The sequence below is a fragment of the Hippopotamus amphibius genome, chromosome 15 (genome assembly GCF_030028045.1).
Source record: "Hippopotamus amphibius kiboko isolate mHipAmp2 chromosome 15, mHipAmp2.hap2, whole genome shotgun sequence".
Taxonomy (NCBI): Eukaryota; Metazoa; Chordata; class Mammalia; order Artiodactyla; family Hippopotamidae; genus Hippopotamus; species Hippopotamus amphibius.
This window is the reverse complement of record NC_080200.1, coordinates 12,524,995-12,546,958: the sequence shown is the minus strand read 5'-3', so window position 1 is coordinate 12,546,958 and position 21,964 is coordinate 12,524,995. Positions and strand designations below refer to the sequence as shown.

Below are 21,964 nucleotides of genomic sequence, written 5' to 3'. Positions count from 1 at the left end.
AAGCGTGCGGGTCAGCTGGGATCTCCCCGCACACACCTGCGGGAACACGTGAGGCCGGGCAGGAGGTGGGACCGCCTCCAACTGGTTCCCTCCTGCGCAGGGCGGTGCCACGAGCCAATCACCATTCCCAGCGCCACCGAAGGCCCGCCCACGGCTGCGCGCGGACCCTGGGCGCCTTCTAGCGGCCAGCTCCCCCCTGGCCTCGCTTTGAGCCCCGCCCCTCCGGGAAGCCTCTGTCCTCGCCTGCCCCGGCCCTGTGACCGTCTGACAGTGACCCAGACAGTGTGTTCCTCTGTCCGTCACTCTCTAAAGGAAGGAAGCCAGTAAAGGAAGGCAAACAAGGGCCTTCTAGCCGCCCCCCAGATTCCTCCCTCTATTGGGGGACTGGGAGCCGCATCCGCGGTGTAGGAGCCCAGACACGCCCTAGGCGCGCCCCCCCATTGACCACGCCCACCCCGTCCCGGCCAGAGTCTCGCCCACCGAGGCCTTGTCTAAACCGAATTCCCATTTTTGGGGGCGGGGGAGAGTGTCTTCCCCACTCAGCTGCACCCAGCACCTGACACGCACCCCCAGCCCCCCACCCCGCCCCGCGCTCAGAAACTTGCAGACAAGTAGCCCCAAGAGCAAGTGTCTGGAGCCAGGGCACCCCCTAGTGGCCATTCCCAGCCCTGCAACCCGGGGTGAGCAATCACTGGCCCTGCCCCAGCAAGATATTAAATCTAGTTCTGTCACTTTATAAAACTGAGTGCCCTTTACTTAAACTTTGGAGCCTCGGTTTTCTCCTCTGTAAAATAGGAATGGTAATCCTACCAGCTCGTAGGGCTGTTATGACAGGTGTTGTAAAGATGCCAGGTGAAAAGCACAGCTGTCAGCACCGGGCTGGCTCAGAGAGAGCTCTCCCTCCCTACCTGCTACCATCCATACTGTTACCACCGGGCGAAACCAGCATATGCTCCCATCGCAACCCTCGTTTGAAGCTGTGCCCAGAGAAGAGGCTGGAGATTTTCTGTTGGGGGGTAAAGGGGGCCCCGTCAGGGAGTGGCAATGGGGTTGGGGTGGGGGTGGGGGCAGAAACGCACCTTAGTCTCAAAATAAAATTAAAACGAATAAGCTGTGTTCAATCTTTAAAAAAAAAGGAAATACAATATATGGTTCAATAAATAGAAAAAAGTTACAAAATGTGGGGATCTTTGTCCTTAATTACAAGAGGAGAAAAGACAGAGGAGGGTGATTGGGGGAGGGGTGGTGGGATGCTCTTTCTTATTCTCCCTGGGCCAAGGTGGGAGAAGGGAGCCCAAAGAGAGACAGCAGCTGGGACTTGGGGATGCAAATAGAAAGACAGGCTAGATGGAGAGAAATATGGGAAGAGGAAGCAAGATGAAGGGCAGAGAGGGAGGCAGAGGAGGAGAAAGGGAGAGAGCCAAAAAATGCTAAGACGTTGGCCTCTTTCCTTTCTAGATGGGGGTGGGGGGTGGGCGGGGGTCCCTGGCTTGCCTGCGCTAGTCTCCCCCTACACCAGGTTTGGAGGACAGTGTGAGCCTGGCTCGGTTCCTGAGTTATATGTCCAGTGACTAGCAGGTAGGGGAGGGAGAGTTAATGATCCCCCAGCCCGCCCTGGGACCCTGGCACCCAAGGGAATGGGAGTCCTGACGGGATGGGGGGTGAGGTATGTGGCCGAGGCCTGAAGCCTCTTTAAATCCTTCAGTGGGGGTGAGCCATTGGTCCCAGCTGGGCAGCCTGGAGGGGGCGCAGGGCTGCAGGTGGGGCCCCTGAGGCAGTGAGGGGAGGGTACAAAAGGAGTTTAGGTGCCCTAACACAAGCCCTCTGGCCATCCAGAGTTGGTCGTGGGGAGGGTCTGCTACACTGACTGTGAGAGCCAGTTTCTGGAAAGTCCTGCCTCCCAGCCCCTCCACCCCAGCCCAAGGCAGACCTGTGGGTTTGGGGTAGGGAGAGCTTGCCTATTGCTTTTAGGGTGCTCAAGGTGGGGTCATACCAGCTGCACAAGCATACACCCCCTTCCAGGCCTCTGGGTGGTGGTATGGCTTCTGATCCTCGCGTCTCGCACACTCGCTCGCACGCTCCTAGGCACGCACGTGGCAGGATGCCACCCGCTGCCTCCCACCTCCTTCTGGGCTTGGGGGGGAATGGCAGCAAGACCACCCAGCTCCAGCCGGGCTCCTTCCCTGACTTAATACTGAAATGCCACATGGGCCTCCAGTGTGGAGGCCCCTGAGGGAGGGCGGGTGCCACAGAGGCAGGGGCGAAGGGGGGATGCCTCCACCACCTGCCTGCTGCCCCTCAGCCGAAACGCTCCCGCACCAGGAGCATGAGCTTCTTCTTGCCCTTGTAGGTCTGTTTGAGGTTCTCCAGGAACTGGGCGAACTGCAAGTGCCCATCGGGCGCCAGCAGGAAGGTCTCGCGGGCCTTGCCCAGGAACTCGATGAAGTCGCCGTAGTGCCGCGGGCTGATATGCGTCAGGCGGGAGTGGCTGGTGGTGATGTAGGCGGCCACCGCCGCGTCCAGCAGCTGGCAGAGCGGTGCCCGGTCAGCGCCCAGGGGCTTAGAAGCTCGGCGAGCCCCGAGGGGCCCCAGGCCGGGCGCCGAGAGGGTCCAGCGGCGCAGGATGTCGGAGAGCATGGGGGCGCAGTGGATGCTCCGGATGATGAGGGGGACGATGGCAGAGAGCTCGTGCCGGCCCAGCGAGTGGCTGAGCGAGCAGGCCCAGAGCACGTCATTGACGGCCGGGTGGCTGTCCTGGTTGAAGGCGATGCTGAGCTGCGCCAGGGCCAGCGTGGCCAGCTTGTAGGCCCGCAGCGGCAGGCCGCGGTGCTCCATGTAGCGCGCCACGGTGAAGAGGTGGGCGTGGCCCAGGCCGCCGGCCGCGGCGTCCAGCACGATCTGGTAGGCCGCCTCGAAGGCCGCGTGGTTCTTCTCGCACAGGGTGAGGGCGGGCAAGGCGCAGTTCTGTGGGTCCTTCATCGCGCACTGCAAGGCCAGGGTGCGGGCGCAGGCCCAGAGCTCCTCCCGCCGGGGAGCGTCCAGCTGCAGCCGCAGCAGTGTGGCATGGGTGGTGCCCGTCACAGCCACAATGGTGGCCGCCTCCACCGGCGTGAATAAGGAGTACCAGTTCTGCATGACGTTCATCAGGGCTTGCGGGCCTGTGGGAGATGAGAGGGTGACACTGGTCAGGATGGGGGCGGGTGTTTCCCTGTGCATGTGTTCTGTCCTGTGTGCATGGGTTTACCCTGACCTATCATTCCCACCAGCCAAGGCTAAAGCCACACCCCCTCTACTGCCACTCCCCGCCTGATAGAAACTTTACTTTTCTACAGGCGAAGAGGGAAGCTGGGCTGGGTGGGAACTGGGGGGTGGGTGCCAAGCTTTGGAGGGACTGTCCCTTCTCCAAGCCACTTCAGCCTAGCCAGCCTCCAGGTCTCTGTCCAGCTCGGTCGCCCCGCCCAACATTCCCTCCTGGTCTAGCCCTGAGCACAGGCCAGAGTCGGGGACATGGCTCTGCTTCTCCCTCGTGCCCGCCTGGTTCCACGCGGAGGTGGGTAGCGGGTCCCCTTGGGGACTCTCACCGATTTCCGTGGCACAGCTGACCAGCCAGCGCACCATCTCTCTCCGACGCCAGGTCATGGTGTTCAGGGTCATCCGCATCACCTGTAGCGTGGGACAGAGGGGAGAGGAGGGGGTCACCCAACCCAGCGCTATCCTGTGGAAGGGGTCGGGGATCCCGAGGGGCCCCGGGAAACTCAGAAGTGAAGGGTCAAATCGAGGAGCCATACAGTCTGGGCCAGGGGCTTCACCTCTCTGGACCTGAGCTTCCTCATCTGTAAAAGTGGAGATAAAAATAGTGTCGCCCTTATTGAGTTGTGAGAATTAAGTGAAAACATGTACGTAAAGCACTTTGCACAGTGCCATGCCTACTGCTTCAAAGTGAGGAGCTGATGCCAGCCACTACTGTTACTCTTATTGTTGGTGTTATTCTAAGGCCCCATGGGTCCTACCTGGGATGACAAACCAACCTGCCCCTTCTCTCTGGAAAGTTCCATGCTTCCTGTCAGCAGATTTCCCCCTGCAGCCCTGAACAAAGCACCTGGTCTATAGGCCCCACCTTCTTCAGGTTCCACACCTAATAAGCATCTTCCTTGCTGGCCTCTCTCCTGAGGCCCCAACCCCAGGTCCTGTCTGGAAGCTCCTAAATAGTGGGTCACCTCTCTAAAGCACCACCCTTATCTCAAGCCCCATATTCCCCCCAAAATGGCTCCATCTCCTTCAAGGGGTGGTTCAGAGACCAATTCTGCCTCCTGTCAGCCCTTTGCTGGCCAGTTCTACCTGGGAAGGTGTCACCCGAATCTGCACCTTATTCTGTTATTTTACTTTGGCCACTGTCTGAGGCCCGGCCCCCATGAGCCCCATACCTGTCTACCCCCTCAGCCTGCAACCATGCCTCTGCCTTGCTCTTGCGGCACTGTCCCTTGTCCAGCCCGAGGATGGCCTGGACACTCACCTGCAGGCCACGCTTCCATGACTTTCAACCACAGACCCCACCCCCTGGAGGTGGCGCTTCACTCACAGGACTCTCCCCAAGCCCTCGGTGGTGACCCCTCCTTCTAGGCAGCAGTCACCCTGCAGGCCCTTTCCCCAAGAAAGTTCCTTGTAGGGGGCTTCCCTGGTGGTGCGGTGGTTAAGAATCTGCCTGCCAATGCAGGGGACACGGGTTTGAGCCCTGGTCCGTGAAGATCCCACATGCTGCGGAGCAACTAAGCCCCTGCAGCACAACTACTGAGCCTGCGCTCTGCAGCCCGTGAGCCACAACTACTGAAGCCCGTGTGCCTAGAGCCTGTGCTCCGCAACAAGAGAAGCCACTGCAATAAGAAGCCTGCACACTGCAATGAAGAGCAGCCCCTGCTCTCCACAACTACAGAAAGCCTGCGCACAGCAAGGAAGACCCAATGCAGCCAATAAATAAATAAATAAATAAATAAAACAATTCTTTAAAAAAAAAAAGTTCTTTGTAGGCAGGCTCTGCCCCTTCAGCTTCAGCCCCGCCCACCCGTGGTCCTTAGGCACACCAGCCCCAGGTCCCACCCCCAAGGCCCGCACCCTTAGGTTCTGCTCCCTCTGTGGCCACTCACCTGAATGCTCCGTGACCCCCCCCATCCTCAGTCACACCCCCAGAATAGATTTTCACCTTCAGGCTCTGCTACTGAGTCACTCATTGCTAGGCCCCACCCTCACTGGTGACTCCATTCCCTCACTCTCAGGACTCTTACACACCGACCCTGCTCCTCTGCAGCCCCGCCCTAAAGGTGCCACTCACATCCAGGCCCCGCCCCAGAGGTGAGGCTTACCCTTAGGCCCTGCCCCTAGAGGCAGACCTCACACTCAGGCCCCGCCCCTAAGTAGCTCTCACCTGGCCAGGCCCTCAGGCAGTAGCCCCCTTACCCCATCCTCCCCGCGGCCCTCACCTGCAGGCCCAGTTCCAGCGCAATGCCCAGCAGTGTGGTGTCCGGTGGTGCGCTGGCTGGGGTGGCAGTCTTGCAGGCGTCCTGTGCCAGCTTGAAGAGCAAGGCTGGAGAGTGGATGTTCTGCTGGATGGAGCCCAGCACTGCGTGCAGCCACTTGGGGTCTCCTAGGGTGGCGGGAGGGACAGAGGGTACTGTTGGCATATCAGGAACCAGCCCCTGCTGCTGCCTGACCTGCTCACACAGGTTCCTCCACGCACATGCAAATGTATGAGTGTGGACGGTGATGCAGCTGGCAATGGTTCTATGAAGACCTAGACCACTCTGGGCACTCCCCTTTTTCTCTACTCTGTCCCCTCCCTTGCAGTGGGAAGAAGCCACCCAGGGACCCACTGGACCCCTAATTGTCAAGGGCACCGATTCTGGACCCAGATGCCAGGGTTCAAATCCCTGCCACTCACAAGCTGTGTGACCTTGAGCAAGTCACTTCACCTCTCTGTGCCTTGGCTGCCCCATCTGTACAATGGGTAATACTAATGCAATGGTACATGCCTCACAGGGAGGCAGTGAGCCCATATTGGTAAAGGCCTTAACATGGCAAAAGCTACACAAATGAGAGCTTTTATTACTATTCTTATCATTGTCCCAGATCCTACAGTTCTTTTACTCAGCTGCAGCCACATCAGCCTCCTCTCTGTTCCTCAAACACACCAGGAATAGTCCAGCCTCAGGGTCTTTGTGCTGGCTGTTCCCTCTGCCTGGAATGCTCTTCTCAGATGCTATGGACTGAACTGTGTCCTCCCCAAAATTCATATATTGAAGCCCTAAGCCTCCAGCATGATAGTATTTGGAGGAGGAGCCTCTGGGAGGTAATTTGGTTTAGAGGAGGGCATGTGGCCCTCAGGATGGGATTAGTGTCCCTGTAAGTAGAGGAGGAGACCAGAGCTCTTTCTTTCTCTGCCATGTGAGGACACAGTGAGAAGTCGGCTATCGGTTAGCCAGAAAGAGAGCCCTCACCAGGAACCGACCATGCTGGCACCCTGATCTTGAACTTCCAGCCTCTAGAACTGTGAGAAAATAAATTTCTGTTGTTTAAACCACCAACTCTATGGTATTTTGTTACGGCAGCTAAACTAAGACACCAGATATTGGCGCAACTTCACCTTTACCTTCATGTCTTGGCTTAAATGTCAACCTGCTTTGTTTTTATTCCCCTCTGTAGCACTTACTACCTCTCACTGCATAACTATTTTCTTTACCTTACTTATTATCTGTCTGCCCCCACTAGAATTAACACTATAGAGCATGGGATTTGGGACAGTTTTGTTTGTCGCTGAAGGCTCAGCACCTGGGACAGGGCCTGGTACATATAGAAAATGCTCAAGGGGGGCGTCCCTGGTCTCACAGTGGTTAAGAATCCGCCTGCCAATGCAGGGGACACGGGCTCGAGCCCTGGGCTGGGAAGATCCCACATGCCGTGGAAAAACTAAGCTATGACTACTGAGCCTGTGCTCTAGAGCCCATGAGCCACAACTATTAAGCCCATGTGCCGCAACTACTTAAGCCCACGCCTAGAGCCCACGCTCCGCAGCAAGAGAAGCCACTGTAATGAGAAGCCCATGCACCGCAACGAAGAGTAGCCCCGATCACCACAACTAGAGAAAGCCTGTGCACAGCAATGAAGACCCAACGCAGCCAACAAATAAATAAATAAATAAATAAATAAACAAATTTATTTTTAAAAAAAGTGCTCAAGGAGGGACTTCCCTGGCAGTCCAGTAGTTAAGACTCTGCACATCCACTGCAGGGGGTGCGGGTTCGATCCTTGGTTGGGGAACTAAGATTCTGCTTGTCGCGGGGGGTGGCCAAAAAAAACGTGCTCAAGGAAAACTGTGGGATATGGTAAAAGGATAAAAAGTAGGGGGGAAGGGGGACTTCCCTGGGGGCGCAGTGGTTAAAAATCCACCTGCCAATGCAGGGGACACGGGAATGATCCCTGGGCCGGGAAGATCCCACATGCTGTGGAGCAACTAGGCCTGTGTGCCACAACTACTGAAGCCCGCATGCCTAGAGCCCGTGCTCCGCAACAAGAGAAGCCACCCCACTGAGAAGCCCACGCACCACAACGAAGAGTAGCCCCCGCTAGCGGCAACTAGAGGAAAACTGTGCGCAGCAACAAGGACCCAACGCAGCCAAAAATAAATAAATAAATAAATAAATAAATAAATAAATAAATAAAACGTAGGGGGGAAGGAATGAGGGAAAGGAGGGAGGGGAGTCAGGTAAAGGAGGGCAGGCGGATGGGAGCGGGGGGGGGCAGCTGCTGTCCTCACCCTTGGCGGCAGTCAGCATGGCAGAGGCCAGCTCACACTGGCGGGTCTCCAGGTGGCCGAGGATGAACCAGCGGGGGAAGCGGTTGCTCATGATGGAGTCCAGTGGGTTGCCATGAGGTTCTCCAGCTGGAAACGCTGTCTCCAGTACAGGCAGCCTGGGGTGAGAGGAGAAGCAAGCCTGCCGTGAGACAAGGCTGGAGTCTCCATACCCTCTAGGAGGGGCCTCCTGCCTCAGCCAGAACCTACCCCGCTGGGCCAGCAAAGCGCCAGGCAGCAAGGAAGAAAGACCTACTGTTGAGCACAGGGAACTCTACTCAACACTCTGTAATGACCTATATGGGAAAAGAATCTAAAAAAGAGTGGATATATGCATGTGTGTAACTGATTCACTTTGCTGTACACCTGGAACTAACCCAACACTGTAAATCAACTAGACTCCAATAAAAATTAAAAAAAAAAAGATATTCACTGTGTAGTGTTGTTTATGTCCATCACTGCTGGGTTGATTAAATAAATGATGCTCTATTCACGCACCGAGGGCTGATCAAAGAGTTGAGGGGATTATGTGTGTCCTGATGTGGTCCTACCCCTCGCTCCCCCTGCTCCAGCCACTGTTCCCCTTGACATCCCTCACATACCACCAGGCACAGCCCTACCTCAGGGCCTTTGCATGAACTGCTCCCTCTGGCTGGAACACTCTCCCCCTAGACATTCTTGTGACTCCCCCTCGCCTCTTTCAGGTCTTGCTCAAATTTTTTTTTTTTTTGATTTATAATAGAAATCATTTTAATTTAGATTTTACATGTGAAATTTACAAGTAAGTTTTTAATCAAATATTTTTCACTGAGCTCTTCCCTGACATGCCCAACACATGGGAGAGTGCAACTTCCCAATCCCAACTCCTTCCACCCCTTTCTTGAACAACAACATTAGTTTACCTATAAGTTTATTTACTATCGCTCCCTCGCTACAATGTCAGCTCCACAAGGGCACGCATTTTTGACTATTTGGTTCACTGCTGCATCTCCAGCACCAGAACAATGCCTGGCACACAGCAGGTAAACAACAAACGTTTGTTGAATGACTCCACGTCCCCGCTAAGATATTTTGTTCAGCAGCTCACTGTTTACATGCGTTTTGTGCTAAGAAAGTTCTTCAAGGCTGTTAGATGTAGTCAACAGCATGAAATAGAGGTCAAGACTACTCTGGTTCCAAATATCTAAACGACTTTGCTACATGACTTAGGAAACACCTTAAGCCTGTCTATGTGTAAAATGGGTGTAATCATACTTATTTCACTGGGGTATTTAGAAGATTATATGGGGTAATATATGAGGTCTTTGCTCAGATATTTTTTATATAAGTCATAGATTTAGATCAGGGGTTGGCATCTTTTTTCTGCACAGGGCTGGACAGCAAATATTTTCAGCTTTGTGGGCCATTTGGTCTCTGTCACGACTGTCATTGTTGTGTAAAAGCAGCCACAGACAATAAGTAAATGAGTGAACAGTGCTCTGTGCACATAAAACTTTTATTTCTGGACACTGAAATTTGAGTTTCACGTATTTTTCATGTGTCACAGAATACTGTTTTGATTTTTTTCCAACTATCTAAAAATATAAAAACCATTCTTATCTCATAGGCTGCACAAAAACAGGCAGCAGGCCAAATTTGGCCCGTGGGCTGTAATTTGCTGGCACTGGCTTAGAAAAAAGTCTAGCACGTGAAAGAGTGTTCTCTAAATCATGGCTCTTAACAGATTATTCTTTCCACGTATTCTGGAAAAACACACCCTAAATTGTTAATAGGTGTCTCTGGAGAATAGGATCAGAGGATGGGGGACAGATTTCACTTCATTTATGGGGCCTGGTTCACTATAGACAGGGCCTTTTAAAATTCTGCTTCTATGATCTCCTGGTGCACATGGGAAATGATAACCCGGTTATTCAATGCAGCATCTTTTTGGAAACAGTGTAAACATCTATCAGCTCCAGATTGGTTTTTTCTTAGTGCATCCCTACAGTGGTTCACATGCTATATCAAAGCCTTTAAGATGCAAATGTTCAGTGAAAACAAGGTGCAAAGAATAGGTACAGGATGTATATCATGGATGTAAAGGAGAACCAAGTTTTAATTTTCGGACTACGGGTTTGCAGACATCTGGACTCCTGCAGTATAGATAGGAAACTGGTAACACTGCTTGCCTCCAGAGAGCTTTGGGTAGGTTGGGACAAACCTGCTTAGAAGAGGACTCTGAATTCTGTGTCGTGGATATTTTTCAAATTCAAAACAATATGACACATTGATATTTAGTAATCAAGAGCACGGAGCAGCCTGGAATACCAGCGTGAGGGAGGCTGAATGAATCAAGGTGTGAGTTCAGGCAGAAGGATGGGCTCCCAGCAGCCTCCCATCCCCCAATCCTGCTGGCCCAGGGGAGTCCCCAGCTTCCTCTCCTCACCTCATGGCTCGCAGGGCGAGGCGGTAGGCCAGGTCGGGGTCGTGGGGCAGCAGTGCAGTAAACAGGTAGCGGGCACAGGTGTGCATGGGCACGCTCTCCCGGAACAGTACTTCTCCAAAGCCGCTGAAAGGACCCCCTGTAGGGGCAACCTGAGCTCAGCCCCCCGGGTGTGCGCTTCTCCCCAGGTCTCCCCACAGCCCAGGACAGAGTGGCTGGGGCTAGAGAGGTCCCAGGGGTGGGAGCGCAGGGCTGAGACTAAGACAAGCACTGGAAAATCCACAGAAAAGAGACCCTGGGCACCCCTGGGTAGGGGGCAGGACTCAGATGCAGGGAGGGGCCAGAGGGTGGAGGTGGGACTGCACCTGCTCCAGGGGCGGGGCCAAGCCAGCATCCCTTTGTAATAGGGGCGGGGCCTCATAAGACAGGATCATGGGCAGAACCCATCAAAGTCCAGCTGGGCATCAACGACTAGGCTAACATTGCCTCCAAAGTGGGCAGGGGGTGGGGCCTCATCACTCGCAGCAGTTATTGGCTGTCAGCGCTGCTGGGGGCGGGGCCAAGGCCTGGCCCTCACCTTTTCGGAACTGCCAAGGTACGCAGTAAGGACAAGGAGGTGGAGCTAGGGGCGGAGTCTCCCGATCCAGCAACAGCCAGGACACGACAGTACAGAGGCAGGACCCTACCTTTCAGGAACAGCCAGGCCTAGCAATGGGGCCTCACCTTCCAGCAGCTGTCCTGCCTGCTTGCGCAGCACCTGCACCAGCCGCTCGTCCAGCTCCACCTCCTCCAGCAGGGCCAGCAGCTGCTCCTCGGTGCGTACTACCTTGTCCTGGGCATACAGCCCTTCGGGCAGCACCCGCTGCTGTCCCAGGCCTAGTAGTGCCACCTCTAGCGCCATTGCCAAGTAGGACTCCCCCAGGCTCCCGGGCACTGGGACGTGCTGGTAGGCCACCTTCCGCTTCTCAGGGCCTGAGTCTGTGGGGCAAGGGCACCAGGGCTGCTAAAGGGGAACCTCTTCCTGGGACTCCAGTGGCCCTTGACCTTAAACGTGGACATTGTGTGTGGGGGGGAGGTTTAGGGAGAGCCCAGCTGCTTCCGCACACACTGGGGGGTGGGGCCCACCTTCCAACAGCAGATAGGCCTATGGTGGCCCCACTTTCAGGAGAAGCTAAGCCTCGTGGCATCTGGCACTGGCCAAAGGGTGTGGCCAAGTGTAGGGGCGTAATCTCACTTTTTAGGGGTACTGGGCCAGGGGGCATGGTCAAGGGGTGGTGATTTTCCCACCTCCTCCAGGGGTCCCCAATGTGGGTACCTGGGTAAATGGCAAGGGTCTCCTCCTCTAGGCGACAGGCCTCCAAGAGTGCCCTGCAGAGACAGCCAATGGGATCCAGGGGGTGGCCCACCCATCCTTCCATGTTGGTGATGCATGTGGAGCCTTTTTGCAGTAGCTCTGTAGGTAGGAAGAGAGGGCTCAATGCCCAGCCCCGCTCCACCAAGCCCCTGGTGGGAGGCTTCCTCTCTCTGAACCCCCAGCCCAACTTCTCAGTGCTCGCTCACCGCCTGCCCACCCAGGACCCTCTTCTCTGTCCCTTGAGCTCTGCAGCAGCTCTCACCTCCATGGCCCTGGCCTCCTGTCCCACACCCAGACCCAGGCCTGGCTAAACTGGGTGCTTTCTAAAACATCCAACCAGTGTCACTCCCTTCTTTATAACCCTTGATCCTTCCCACCTCGCAGGTCCAACCAGCTTTCAGGGCTCCAAAGGACGGATATGAAAGTTCCCCCACCCCATCAGGAAGCCCATCCTCCAATCCCCTCCCACCAGCTGAGCTCTCCCTTGCCTCTGGGCTCCTGCCCATGATGTTCCTTCTACCTGGAACACTGTTGCTCCCTCTCCTACTCCTGGGAAACTCCTACACATCCTTAAGATCTCAGCTTAGTTCTCACCTCCTCTGGGGGAGCTTTCCTTATGCTTCCAGGCTAGATCAGGGGCCTGCTTGGATCCCAATGTCCCCATATCTCCCCCATTACACCCTCTGTTCAATTTCCTGGTAACTGACCCATCAACTCAACTCCATCACCCAGAGAACACAACGGGTAGCCTCCCTCCTGTCCCGCCCATTATCTAGTCAACAAACATGTTCATTTTGGGGCCACTACAGTGTGGGTTTTTGTTTCTCCTAATAAAATTTTCAATTTGTTGCCCATATTGGAAAAAAAAAAATCAGTAAGTTCCACATTAAATAATCTGGTTTCCTGGTCTCTTGAAAAATCAGAAGATCTGGCCACACTGGGTCCATGTTCCTGAAAGGCATGTGGCTGGATGCATAGAAATGACATTTCCCAGACTTCTTTATGTGCAGTGTGGAAGGTGGGAGAGAATGAGGCCATTACTCTCCTGCAGCAGCTGTGAGCAGGTGTGTGGCTGTTTGCAGGGCACAGACATGAGGTTTGCCAGCAGGTTCTGGGTTGTCCTCTTGGGAACTGCCCCCGTGAGGGCTACAGCCTGCTGAACTTCCTGTGCTTCTGAAGTTCAAGTGTGTGAAGCCAAGCAGGGGCTTCCCTGACTTTCCATCCTGTGGCCCTTCCAGTGGTTTTGTGAGCCCTCAATCCCCTGAATTAAATTCCTTTCTGCTCAAGACACCTAGAGTGGTCTGTTTTCCTGTTGCACCCACAGACTCTCCAGGTTGCCACACCCCCCAGCAGTTGGCATTTGTGTCTGCAGCCCCAGGACATGATGATAACATTGGTGCCCACCTTTTTTCTGCTGCTTGTAGATCTCAAGCTGATGTCGCCGCTGCAGCCGGAGCGTGTTGACTATGGCGCCTGCCAGCCGCAGGGCCTGGCGGGGGTATCCGTGGGCCCTCAGGGTGTCCACACGGGCGCAGGCAGTGGGGAAGGGCTCGCCCAGCCAGAGTGGACGGCCCTGGGGGTCGAAGGTTGGCTTGTCACTGTCCCCGTTGCCTGTGAGGCTGGGGCCATAGGAATCGCTGGCTAGGATCCTCTGCAGGTGGGCATCACTCCAGTGCAGCGACCCAGCCTGCAGGGCGCGGCCAAACACAGTGTGGCGGGAACCTGCAGCCACCACCTCCTCCTCGTCCTCCTCCTCCTCCTCTGGGCCTGTGGGAGAGGCGCCCAAACGCGGTCCCATGAGGGAGGCCCTAGCCGTCAAGCACTGGTCAGCTCTGCCCCATTGAGTGCTAGCTTGGGGCTAGACTCTGGGTGCAGCGATGAGTGTGTGGTATCTCCCCAAATGCTTCCAGCAGCCTTTTAAAGGTGGGTGTGTGTGTCAGGGGAGATATTATAGTCCTTCATATGAATGGACAGCTAAGCTTGAACAACTGTGACTGTCTGTCCATCTTTCTCCCGCTGCACTCCATTTTTTTCTCTCCTCCTCTATCTTTTCCTCGCCCTCTCCCTCTCTCCCTCTCTGCCTCTCTTTACTTGTCTCTCTCTTCTCAATGCCTATTTCCTCTTCTCTCTGTTTCTCCCATCCCCCACCTGATTCCTGCCTCCATGGCCAGAAGGAGGCTGAGTCAGGAGACCAGCCCAGAACTACAGGTATCTTAAGTATTTCACATCCCTGTCCCTCAGGCTGCCTGCTGCCCCTGCCCTGGGCACTTCCTCCTGGCTAGGAGGCAGGCAGGGACTAGTTCCCCCTCCGCACCCCCCCACCTCCCGCCCTGCCTCTGTTTTCCCCCGGAGCGCCATGATAGGATGGCTGGGCCACAGGCAGTAGGAGAGTTTGTCCAGGGGAATGGCAGGGACTCCTCTCCTACCTGGGCTGAGGGCTACGGTGGGCTGCAGGCTGGGTCCGTCGAAAGAGTAGTTGCCCTCTTCCAGCGGGCACACGTCCAGCTTGTCCCACTTGCTAAGCAGCTGGAGCCAGCTCGTACGCTCCTCTGGTTTGCAGTGGGGGCTCAGGATGATGCACACCCACAGGGCCCCTGGGGAGGGAGGGCAGCAAATGTGGGCATGGGGGAGGCTCCGCATTCATGCAACAGGAACAGCACACACTTATGGAGCGCCTGCTGTGTGCTGGGCACTCGTGTCTGCTTGACCCTCACCTCAGGCCTCTGAGGTTGCAATTCATCGTCTCTTCACTTTACGGTCCAGAGAGGTAAAATCACTTGCTCAAAGTCACACAGCTGGGAAGCCAGAAGTCAGGACTCAAATCCAGGCTGCTGGACTCCTCTTGCAATTTTTTTTTTCTATAGCACTTATCACCATCTATCACAGGAATCAGCAAACTACCCCCCATAGAGAAAATCAACCTGCCACCTGTTTTTGAATGGCCTGTGAGCTAAGATTTATTTTTACATTTTTAAATGGTGGAAGGGGCAGGGAATCAATAAAAAGAACATTTTGTGACTTGTGAAAATGATATGAAATTCAAATAAATAAACAGTGTCTGTAAATACAGTTTTATTGGCATGCTACCACACCCACTTTGTCATGTGTGTCTGCGGCTGCTTTTCTGCTACAACAGATAAAAATCGAGTAGCTGTGACACAAACCACATGATCTGAAAAGCCAAAACTATGAACTATCTGGCTCTATGGAAAACGTGTTGACCCCTGGTCTAATGGGCTTGTGGGATTTTCTTGTCTGTCTGCCCTGCTAGGTGTCAGCTCTTTGGGGGCAGGTATTTAATCTCTCTTGTTTCTTGCTGTAGCCCCAGCACTCAGTACAGTGCCTCATACACTGGCGTTGCCAGACTCTAATCTCAGGGCGGGCAAGCCCGGATGCCTGCCGCACCCTGGGGTCTGGGACTTACCCAGCTCGTCCCACAGCTGGCGGCACTTGTCCGTCATGCCGGCGCCCTGTTGCCGCCACAGGGCCAGGCGTGGATCCTGCAGGAACTGCTCGGTCATGAGGATCAGCATGCGTGCCCCGTTGGAGTCCCGCATTCGCAGCATCTCCCGCACCTGCGCCGGACCGGACTGTGAGGAGGGGCGGGGCTCCGGCGCCAGGGCCGTCTAACCCCGCCCCCTGTACCCGTGTAGCGCAGCACCTTGCAGAACATGGAGCGCAGCTGCTGGCTGGCGCCATAATAGCCGCCGTTGGACAGCAGCTGCTTCACCTGCTCCTGGATCTGCTCCTCGTCCAGGTGCCAGCAGTTGGCGTCCTCGATGCCCGCACCCGCCGTGGGGTCTGGGGCACCTGTGGGGAGTGAGGGAAAGCTGAGGCTGGGGCTAGGGAGAGGGGGAATTTGTCATCTAGTCCTCCAAATCACCCAACCTATCCCAAAGTTCCATCCATCCCATCTGAAAACCCATCCATCCATCCATCTTATCCCAAACATCACCTACCCTTCCATTCAAACCACTCAGCTGTCTATCCACACCCTCATGTCATGCCATGCATCTTTCCATCCACAAATCATAACCCTTAGCACAGCTACCTACCCCATTAGTCCACCATCCACCCTACCCACAACTCCCTACTCACATCTATATACCCATCCATCTACCTACCCACCCCTATTTGTCTTTCCAACTCATCTGTACCAATCATTCAAAACATACACTGACTCATTCATTCACTGTGTGTGCTACCCACACAACTGTGCCATCCATTCATTCAATTAACCCAAACTTTCTACCTATTCTCTCCCAACCATCCATTCATATGTTTCTCCCCAAACACCCACCAGCCCATCAGTCCATCCATCCTACACAAAACACCCACCTACTCGATCCATCCACCATGTTAGTCCTCACATAAGAACATTCATGAACCTATCAACTCACCCCCAATCCATGCACCCCTTGGTCCTCCCAGTCTTCCACCAATCCCATCTCTCCACTACCTCAAACTCCCCAATCAAAGCCCATCCCATCCACCCCACTGCCAATTACCACCAACTCCCTATTCACCTACCATTCTAGCAAATCACCCATCCACTCATTCCATCCATTTTTCCACACCAACGATTCATCCCAACCTCCCATCATGAACACCTTCTGCATCCACCCATTGCCACCCTCAAATATCCATTTATGCCTCCACCCACCATGAATCCATCTACTCACCCTCCATCCAACTCCATCCTCCCATCATTATAGTTAAGCAACACTTGTAGCTCCAAACCACCCCAGAACTCATAACACCTCCTGGTCTACCTCCTACTCTGTCCCACCTCTGACACCCACTAATGTCCACACATACTCCTCATGACCTCCACCCACCCATACTCAGGCCACTCCTATGATCTTGGGACACTCCCACCTTGGGGCTGGCTGGATCTTCCCATTGGCTGATTTCTTGACCATTCACCTGCCCAGGGTCAGATCAAATCCAGGATCTGTCACTTACTAGGTATGTGTGACCTTGACCTCAGGCAGCGGTGCTCCTCCCACTCCTGCTCACGGATCAAGGGTATCTTTGTTTTGTTCTTTGGGTTTTTTTTTTTGGCCGCACCATGTGGTTTAGGGGATCTTAGTTCCCTGACTAAGGACTGAACCTGGATTGCAGCAGTGAAAGTACTGAGTGCTAACCACTGGACCACCAGGGATTTCCCTAATCGGGGTTAATTTTATGCTGTGACAAATGTCTGTCACACAGCCAGCGAGGTGGCTGCAAGCTGGGGCCTCGCCACCCCCAGTAGACCTTCGGGCACCCTTACCATGCACCAGGTTGATCTCGGAGCCCAGGAGGAGGATCTCGTCTGCCAAGCGCTGGGCAGTGGGCAGCACCTCGGTGTGGTGGGCACTGATGAGGTACTGCACGAACTTCTGCAGCTGGTCCCGGTTCATCTGGGAGAGTGTCTCGGAGATGGGCAGCCGCAGCTCCACCTGGCGGGCATGCCGAATGCGGTACAGCGACAGGGCCACAACATGGGCGCAGTAGAAGAGATCACGGTTGTCGCAGCCGCAGCTCACGGATGTGATCTTGCAGCGGTCAAAGCTGATGGAGACATGGTAAAGGCGCTCGGGCTCTCCAGGGCCCCCTGGCTCCCGGATATTTCCGCTCAGGTGGAACCCTAAGACCAAAACCAAATTGTCACTGCTGTGTCACCCAGAGATGGGTAGTCTTTTCCACAGTGCACAGCGAGACCAGGTGCAAATCCTAGCTGAGTAACCTAGCACAAGTCATTTAACCTTGCTGTGCCTCAATGTCTGAATCTGTGAAATGGGAATAAATAGTAACATCCTCCTCATGCATTTGTAATGAGGATGAAATGGGTTAATATTGGCAAGTGCTTAGAACACTGTTGGCAAACAGTAAGTGCTAAATAAATGCTTGTTCTTGCTCTAATTCTGAATAACACTATTACAGCAATGCTGCTGAAGATGATTTTCTTAGCCCTTGGGTAATCATGGATACAGCCCAGGCTCCAGGTGCCCTGTCACTTCCTGGGAAGATACCAAAGATACTTGGGGGGCGAGGGGTTGATGTGGCCAGCCAGGGGCCAAGTCACCCCATCACCCCCTGCCCCTCCCTGGCCCCTGGGGAGCCCAGATGCCAGGCTAATCTGACTGGTTGGGCAGCTCAGGCCCCAGCCGGCCGGCCGTGTCTGCGTCATGCAGGGAGACGGCGGCTTCCTCATACCGGCTGGAGGTGGCCGAGCCTGTGGCCAGCTGGGTCATGTCCAGGCAAGGGGGCCCCCAGGCTGACAGGGTTCAGAGAGGGTCATCTCGGCTGAGCCCCTGCCTCTAGCTGGGAGACATGACCTGCCCCCATGGGAGGTGTGGCATTCCAGGGCTCACCTGCCTTCTGGCTTGAGCTCTACTGGTTCCCTTCTGAGCCCTGCTGCCTGAGGTCTCGAATCATCTTTCATCTCTAGCTCTAAGCCTCCACCCCCTCTCCTCACCTGGACCCTGACGCCTGGGGTCTAAGACCACTCCTCACAGATGATCCTCAACTTCCACCCTAGACCCCAGTGAAGCCTCATTGCCTTAGGTCTGAGACCATCCCTAAACCTCTGAACCCAACCTCCACCTGAGTCTCTCTGCCTGAGGTCTAAGACTGTCTCTCACCACTGGCTCTAAAACTTTGCCACCAACGCTCACCAAGGACCCTGCTGCCTGAGGTCCAGGGTCATTCTTAGCTCTGGCTCTAAACCTCGGCCTCAGAGCATCCCTGGGTCCCTCTGTCTGAGAACTGGAACCTCCTCACTTCTGGTTTACAATCACTCCTCCAAACCACTGCCTCGCCCCTGCCTCCCTCCCTATCCTGCCACCACTACCCCCACACCTCAACTAAGCTGACTGAGGTCGAGGCAGCGCCCTGATCTTGAGCTCATAATGCCTGGAACAACCCTCCCTGGGCATCAGAGCCTGACATTTGGAACCTCCCCCAGCCCACCACGCCTGCTCTGGACCCCCTGGCCTCCCTGGCAGGGCTGGGGGGGCAGGCACTCACCCACTTGCAGCACACGATCTACGGCCCCGCTCTGCAGCAGGTGCAGCCCACGGGTGAAGGGCACACGGGCATCGTGCTCGCCCTCTGGGGGCTGGTAGCCCAGCGATGAGTACATACATATCTCCCGCTCGCTGCGTGGAAACGACCAGAACACAATGCGCTTCTGGACCGGCTCTGGCACCCGGGAGAACCGCTCCTCAACCTGCGGGAAGGGCCGGTGTGTTAGAAACCCCAGCACTTGAATCCTGGCTTTGCCATTTAGAAGCAGTATGCCCTTGGGCAAGTCACTTTGCCTGAGCTTCGGTTTTTCTCGCGTGTAAAGGAGCTGTTAAGAACACCTGCCTTCTGGGTGTCACGAATATTAGATATGCATTAATATTTGTACAGTGCTTACAATAACACCTGGCCTATTGTTAGTGTTCTGGAACTTTCTGCCACTTCCGTCCTGGATGTCAGGTCCCAAGGTCCTAATGTAAGGTGGTAGTCTTACCTCTCAGGCTTTGAGGGCGCAGAAGGAAGGAAGACAAAAGTGATAAGAAGACTAGTGATCAGGCCTACATATTCTTAGCCTGCATTGTGCTAAATGCTTTATGTATGTCATTTCCCTTAATTCTCAGAGCAACAACCCAATACTTTTGCAGCCTGGAGAATCTGAGGCTCAGAGGTGGAGTGAATTCACTTGTTCAGAATCCCACAGCTGGTGAGCTCTAGCTCCCAAGACAGGCTCTCTGTTCTAGCTTCTAAGGGTCCCCTGGAAGGGAGGGGTGTCCTGCCCAGCCCTGGGGGCTCGGGGCAGTGAACTGAGCTGGTTGAGCCTGCATTCCAATCCAGACTTGCTGCTCACTGGCTGAGTGTCCTTGGGCAAGTTTCTCAACCTCTCTGTGCCCCAGTTTCCTCAAAGTAAGAAGGAGAACAGCTCCCACAGGGCTACAGAGGATTCCATGAGCTTCTGCAGGGCAAGAGCTTTCCTAGGGCCAGACCTGCCCAGGGCAGGTACATGGGAGCCCTCGAGAAGGTTTTAGGATTATTCTGGGGGTCTCACACACAACGAAAGAGCAGGGACCTTTCAGATCCCCCAGTCCTGGGTTTCAAAGGGAAGTGGTAGGACCAGTGACTGGCCCAGGCCTCGGGGACAGTTGGCAGATGACTAAGGAGGGATTTTCCAGGCCATGAATCAGAGCCCGCCTCATCCACACTTGGCCCAGACCCATCAGTCCTGGCAGACTCCCTAACTCTGGAGAGGCCAGGGAGCAAAGAAAGCCCCCCAAAGCCAAACAGAGGACAGAGCCTGTGGGGGCTGTTGAAGGCTTGGTTGGGTCCTGGCCACAAATGCAGCTCCTTGGGGGCCCACACTAAGGCTGGGAAAGGGGACTTTGCCCCAGCCCTGGGGCATCCTCGCAGGGCCCCCAGAAGTTATAGGGGCAGGGCTCCAGGTGCACCTGTCCAGGTACCAAGACCCAGGTCCTGCACCTGCTGCCAAACTCTAGAAGGGCTGGGATGGCTGGTGGACAAGGGGAGGGTGAGCATGCGGTAATGGGGAGGGCGGGACTCTGAAAATGGAGTAATCTCTGCAGCCAGCCAGGAGAGGCTGGGTAGCCCCAGGTGGGAACTGGTCCCAGAATTACTGAGAGGTGGTGGTGGTGGTGTGTGTATTAGGGCCTGAGGGAACGATCTGCAGAAGGGAGACAGGTGGGTTCTGGAGGCTGGAGGCAGGGACTGGAGTCAGAAAGGGGTGTCTTGGGGCTGGGATCTATATAAATGGGGGAGTCCTCTACTGCGGCTGTATGACAGAGATCTGGAGTCTCTAGCGGCTGAGATCTGGTCTGTTCCCAAGTGGGGGCAGGTTGTAGGAGTTGGAGAGAGGAGTGAGGATTAAACAGGGTGCCCTAATTAGGGGATGAGGATGAGGTGGGAAAAGAGAGGTACCCAGGGTTGTGAGAAGACAGGAGGAGAAAAAGTGTCCCGAGTTGGGATCTGAGGCACTGGGGGAAGCCCTGGGTCTTGTGGGCTGAAGGGCAGAGCTGCTAGGGAAGGGATGGGGGCCGGTCATAGGGCTTGAAAGAGTGAAATGGGAGGATGAGGGCATGTCTCGGGCAGAGTTAAGAATCTTGGAGGAGATCTCTGGGGGTGTCTCCGATGGGAGCAGGTCCGGAGGCTGGAATCTGGCCGGGGGAGAAGGTATGTCGGGGAAGGGGCTGGGAGTACGTCCCTTCCCAACCCCCTCCTCGGTCACCTGCTCGAAGGCCCAGCTCTCGGCTACTCGCTTGGCGCTGAGGTCCAGCAGCGCTTCGGGCCGTCCCCGGCCGCGCACGGCCCCGGCCCCGGCGTCGCGCTCCTCCGGTCCCGCGGGGCAGCCCCGGCTCCGCTTGGCCGCGGGGGCGTCCATCCGGCCGGGCCGGGGCCGGGGCCGGGGCGGGGCCTGTTGGGGGCGTCGGTCCGATGCCTGCTCCGCCTCGCCGGCTCCCGCGACCCCTGCGCGCCTTCCTGTCCTTCGTCCGAGCTCGGCCGCCCCGGCGCTCGCGCCGCACCCACCCTGGGCCGGCAGAGCGATGCGGCCCCTTTAAGACTCTTCACAACAATGAAGCTGCCTTGACCGCCTCTTTATCCTCCGCTGTCGTCCCGCCCCCGCCGCCCGTCCCCATTGGCCCCCCTTCGGCCTCCGAGGCCCTCCTCCGCCATTGGCTGCACCTCCAGAGCCGTCTCCAAGTCGCCGCTGTTCATTCGTTGTATGCACTGCCTGTCTTTTCGGGGCTACTCAATCAGGGCGCTCAACGAGCAGCGCTGTCAATCACGGGACGCCGGAGACCAATCACAGTGGGAGGAGACCCCCCGGCGCCGGCCTTAAGCGGAGTTTCGGGGCGGGTCCCGGGTTCATTCACAACATTCCTCCCCCGCCCCCCCTCGGGCTGGACAGCGCTCCCCGGGCAGCTGGGGCTGCGCCCACACACGGCTTTGTTTACTGAGGGTCGCTTCCGGGCGCCGCGAGGGGACAATCAACACGGCTCGGCCCGGGAGCGAGACAGAGCGGCGGGATCCCCCGGCAGCCGCTCAGCCCCTCCTCCCTCTGGGCTGTGTGACGCGAGAAACTCAGCCCCTCTGGGCGCCGGCTCAAGTTTTGATGCTTTGCGGGATGGAGGGATCATAGGTCCCTTGGTAGAGCTTATGGGGGCCGCGGACACCCTCGCTAGAAATAGAGCGCAATTCAAGCCCATCCTTGAGCCCCAACCTAAGAACCTCCAATCCATTCTATGCTCTATATATTACTTCGAGTCATATGAAATTACTGATTTTCAACAATTTTTGATACACTAAATGGCAATTTCATAAGGTTCAA

At 55.7% G+C, this 21,964-nt stretch overlaps 1 protein-coding gene across 7 annotated transcripts; it reads right to left on the bottom strand.

The window, feature by feature from the left end:
- Positions 1-1,109: 1,109 nt before the first annotated feature.
- On the bottom strand, positions 1,110-21,259 carry ZSWIM4 (zinc finger SWIM-type containing 4). 7 transcript variants are annotated; one of them, XM_057708574.1, is made up of 15 exons: positions 20,864-21,000; positions 19,025-19,128; positions 18,631-18,832; positions 16,892-17,248; positions 15,278-15,426; positions 15,041-15,191; positions 14,043-14,210; positions 13,021-13,383; positions 11,578-11,715; positions 10,986-11,240; positions 10,266-10,401; positions 7,805-7,959; positions 5,475-5,638; positions 3,582-3,663; positions 1,110-3,158 (listed from the first exon to the last, which is right to left on the bottom strand). In XM_057708574.1, exons 3-15 carry the CDS (start codon positions 18,743-18,745, stop codon positions 2,299-2,301), a joined length of 3,093 nt encoding a protein of 1,030 aa, XP_057564557.1. In that variant the 5' UTR covers positions 18,746-18,832; positions 19,025-19,128; positions 20,864-21,000; the 3' UTR covers positions 1,110-2,298. The 7 variants fall into 7 exon arrangements, with proteins under 7 accessions (XP_057564557.1, XP_057564560.1, XP_057564556.1 ...); XM_057708577.1 differs by having other exon boundaries at positions 16,892-17,172; XM_057708573.1 differs by lacking the exon at positions 19,025-19,128 and having other exon boundaries at positions 20,864-21,258.
- Between the last annotated feature and the right edge of the window lie 705 nt (positions 21,260-21,964).

Bases quoted from the DNA above. Each gene is read 5' to 3' on its own strand.
- ZSWIM4 (XM_057708573.1), bottom strand. From the start codon at position 21,016: ATGGACGCCCCCGCGGCCAAGCGGAGCCGGGGCTGCCCCGCGGGACCG. The intron at 14,211-15,040 runs GTAAGTCCCAGA...CTCCCTCCCCAG, and splicing joins CCAGCTGTGGGACGAGCTGG to GGGCCCTGTGGGTGTGCATC. The intron at 7,960-10,265 runs GTGAGGAGAGGA...CTCTCACCCCAG, and splicing joins CTCGCCCTGCGAGCCATGAG to GCTGCCTGTACTGGAGACAG.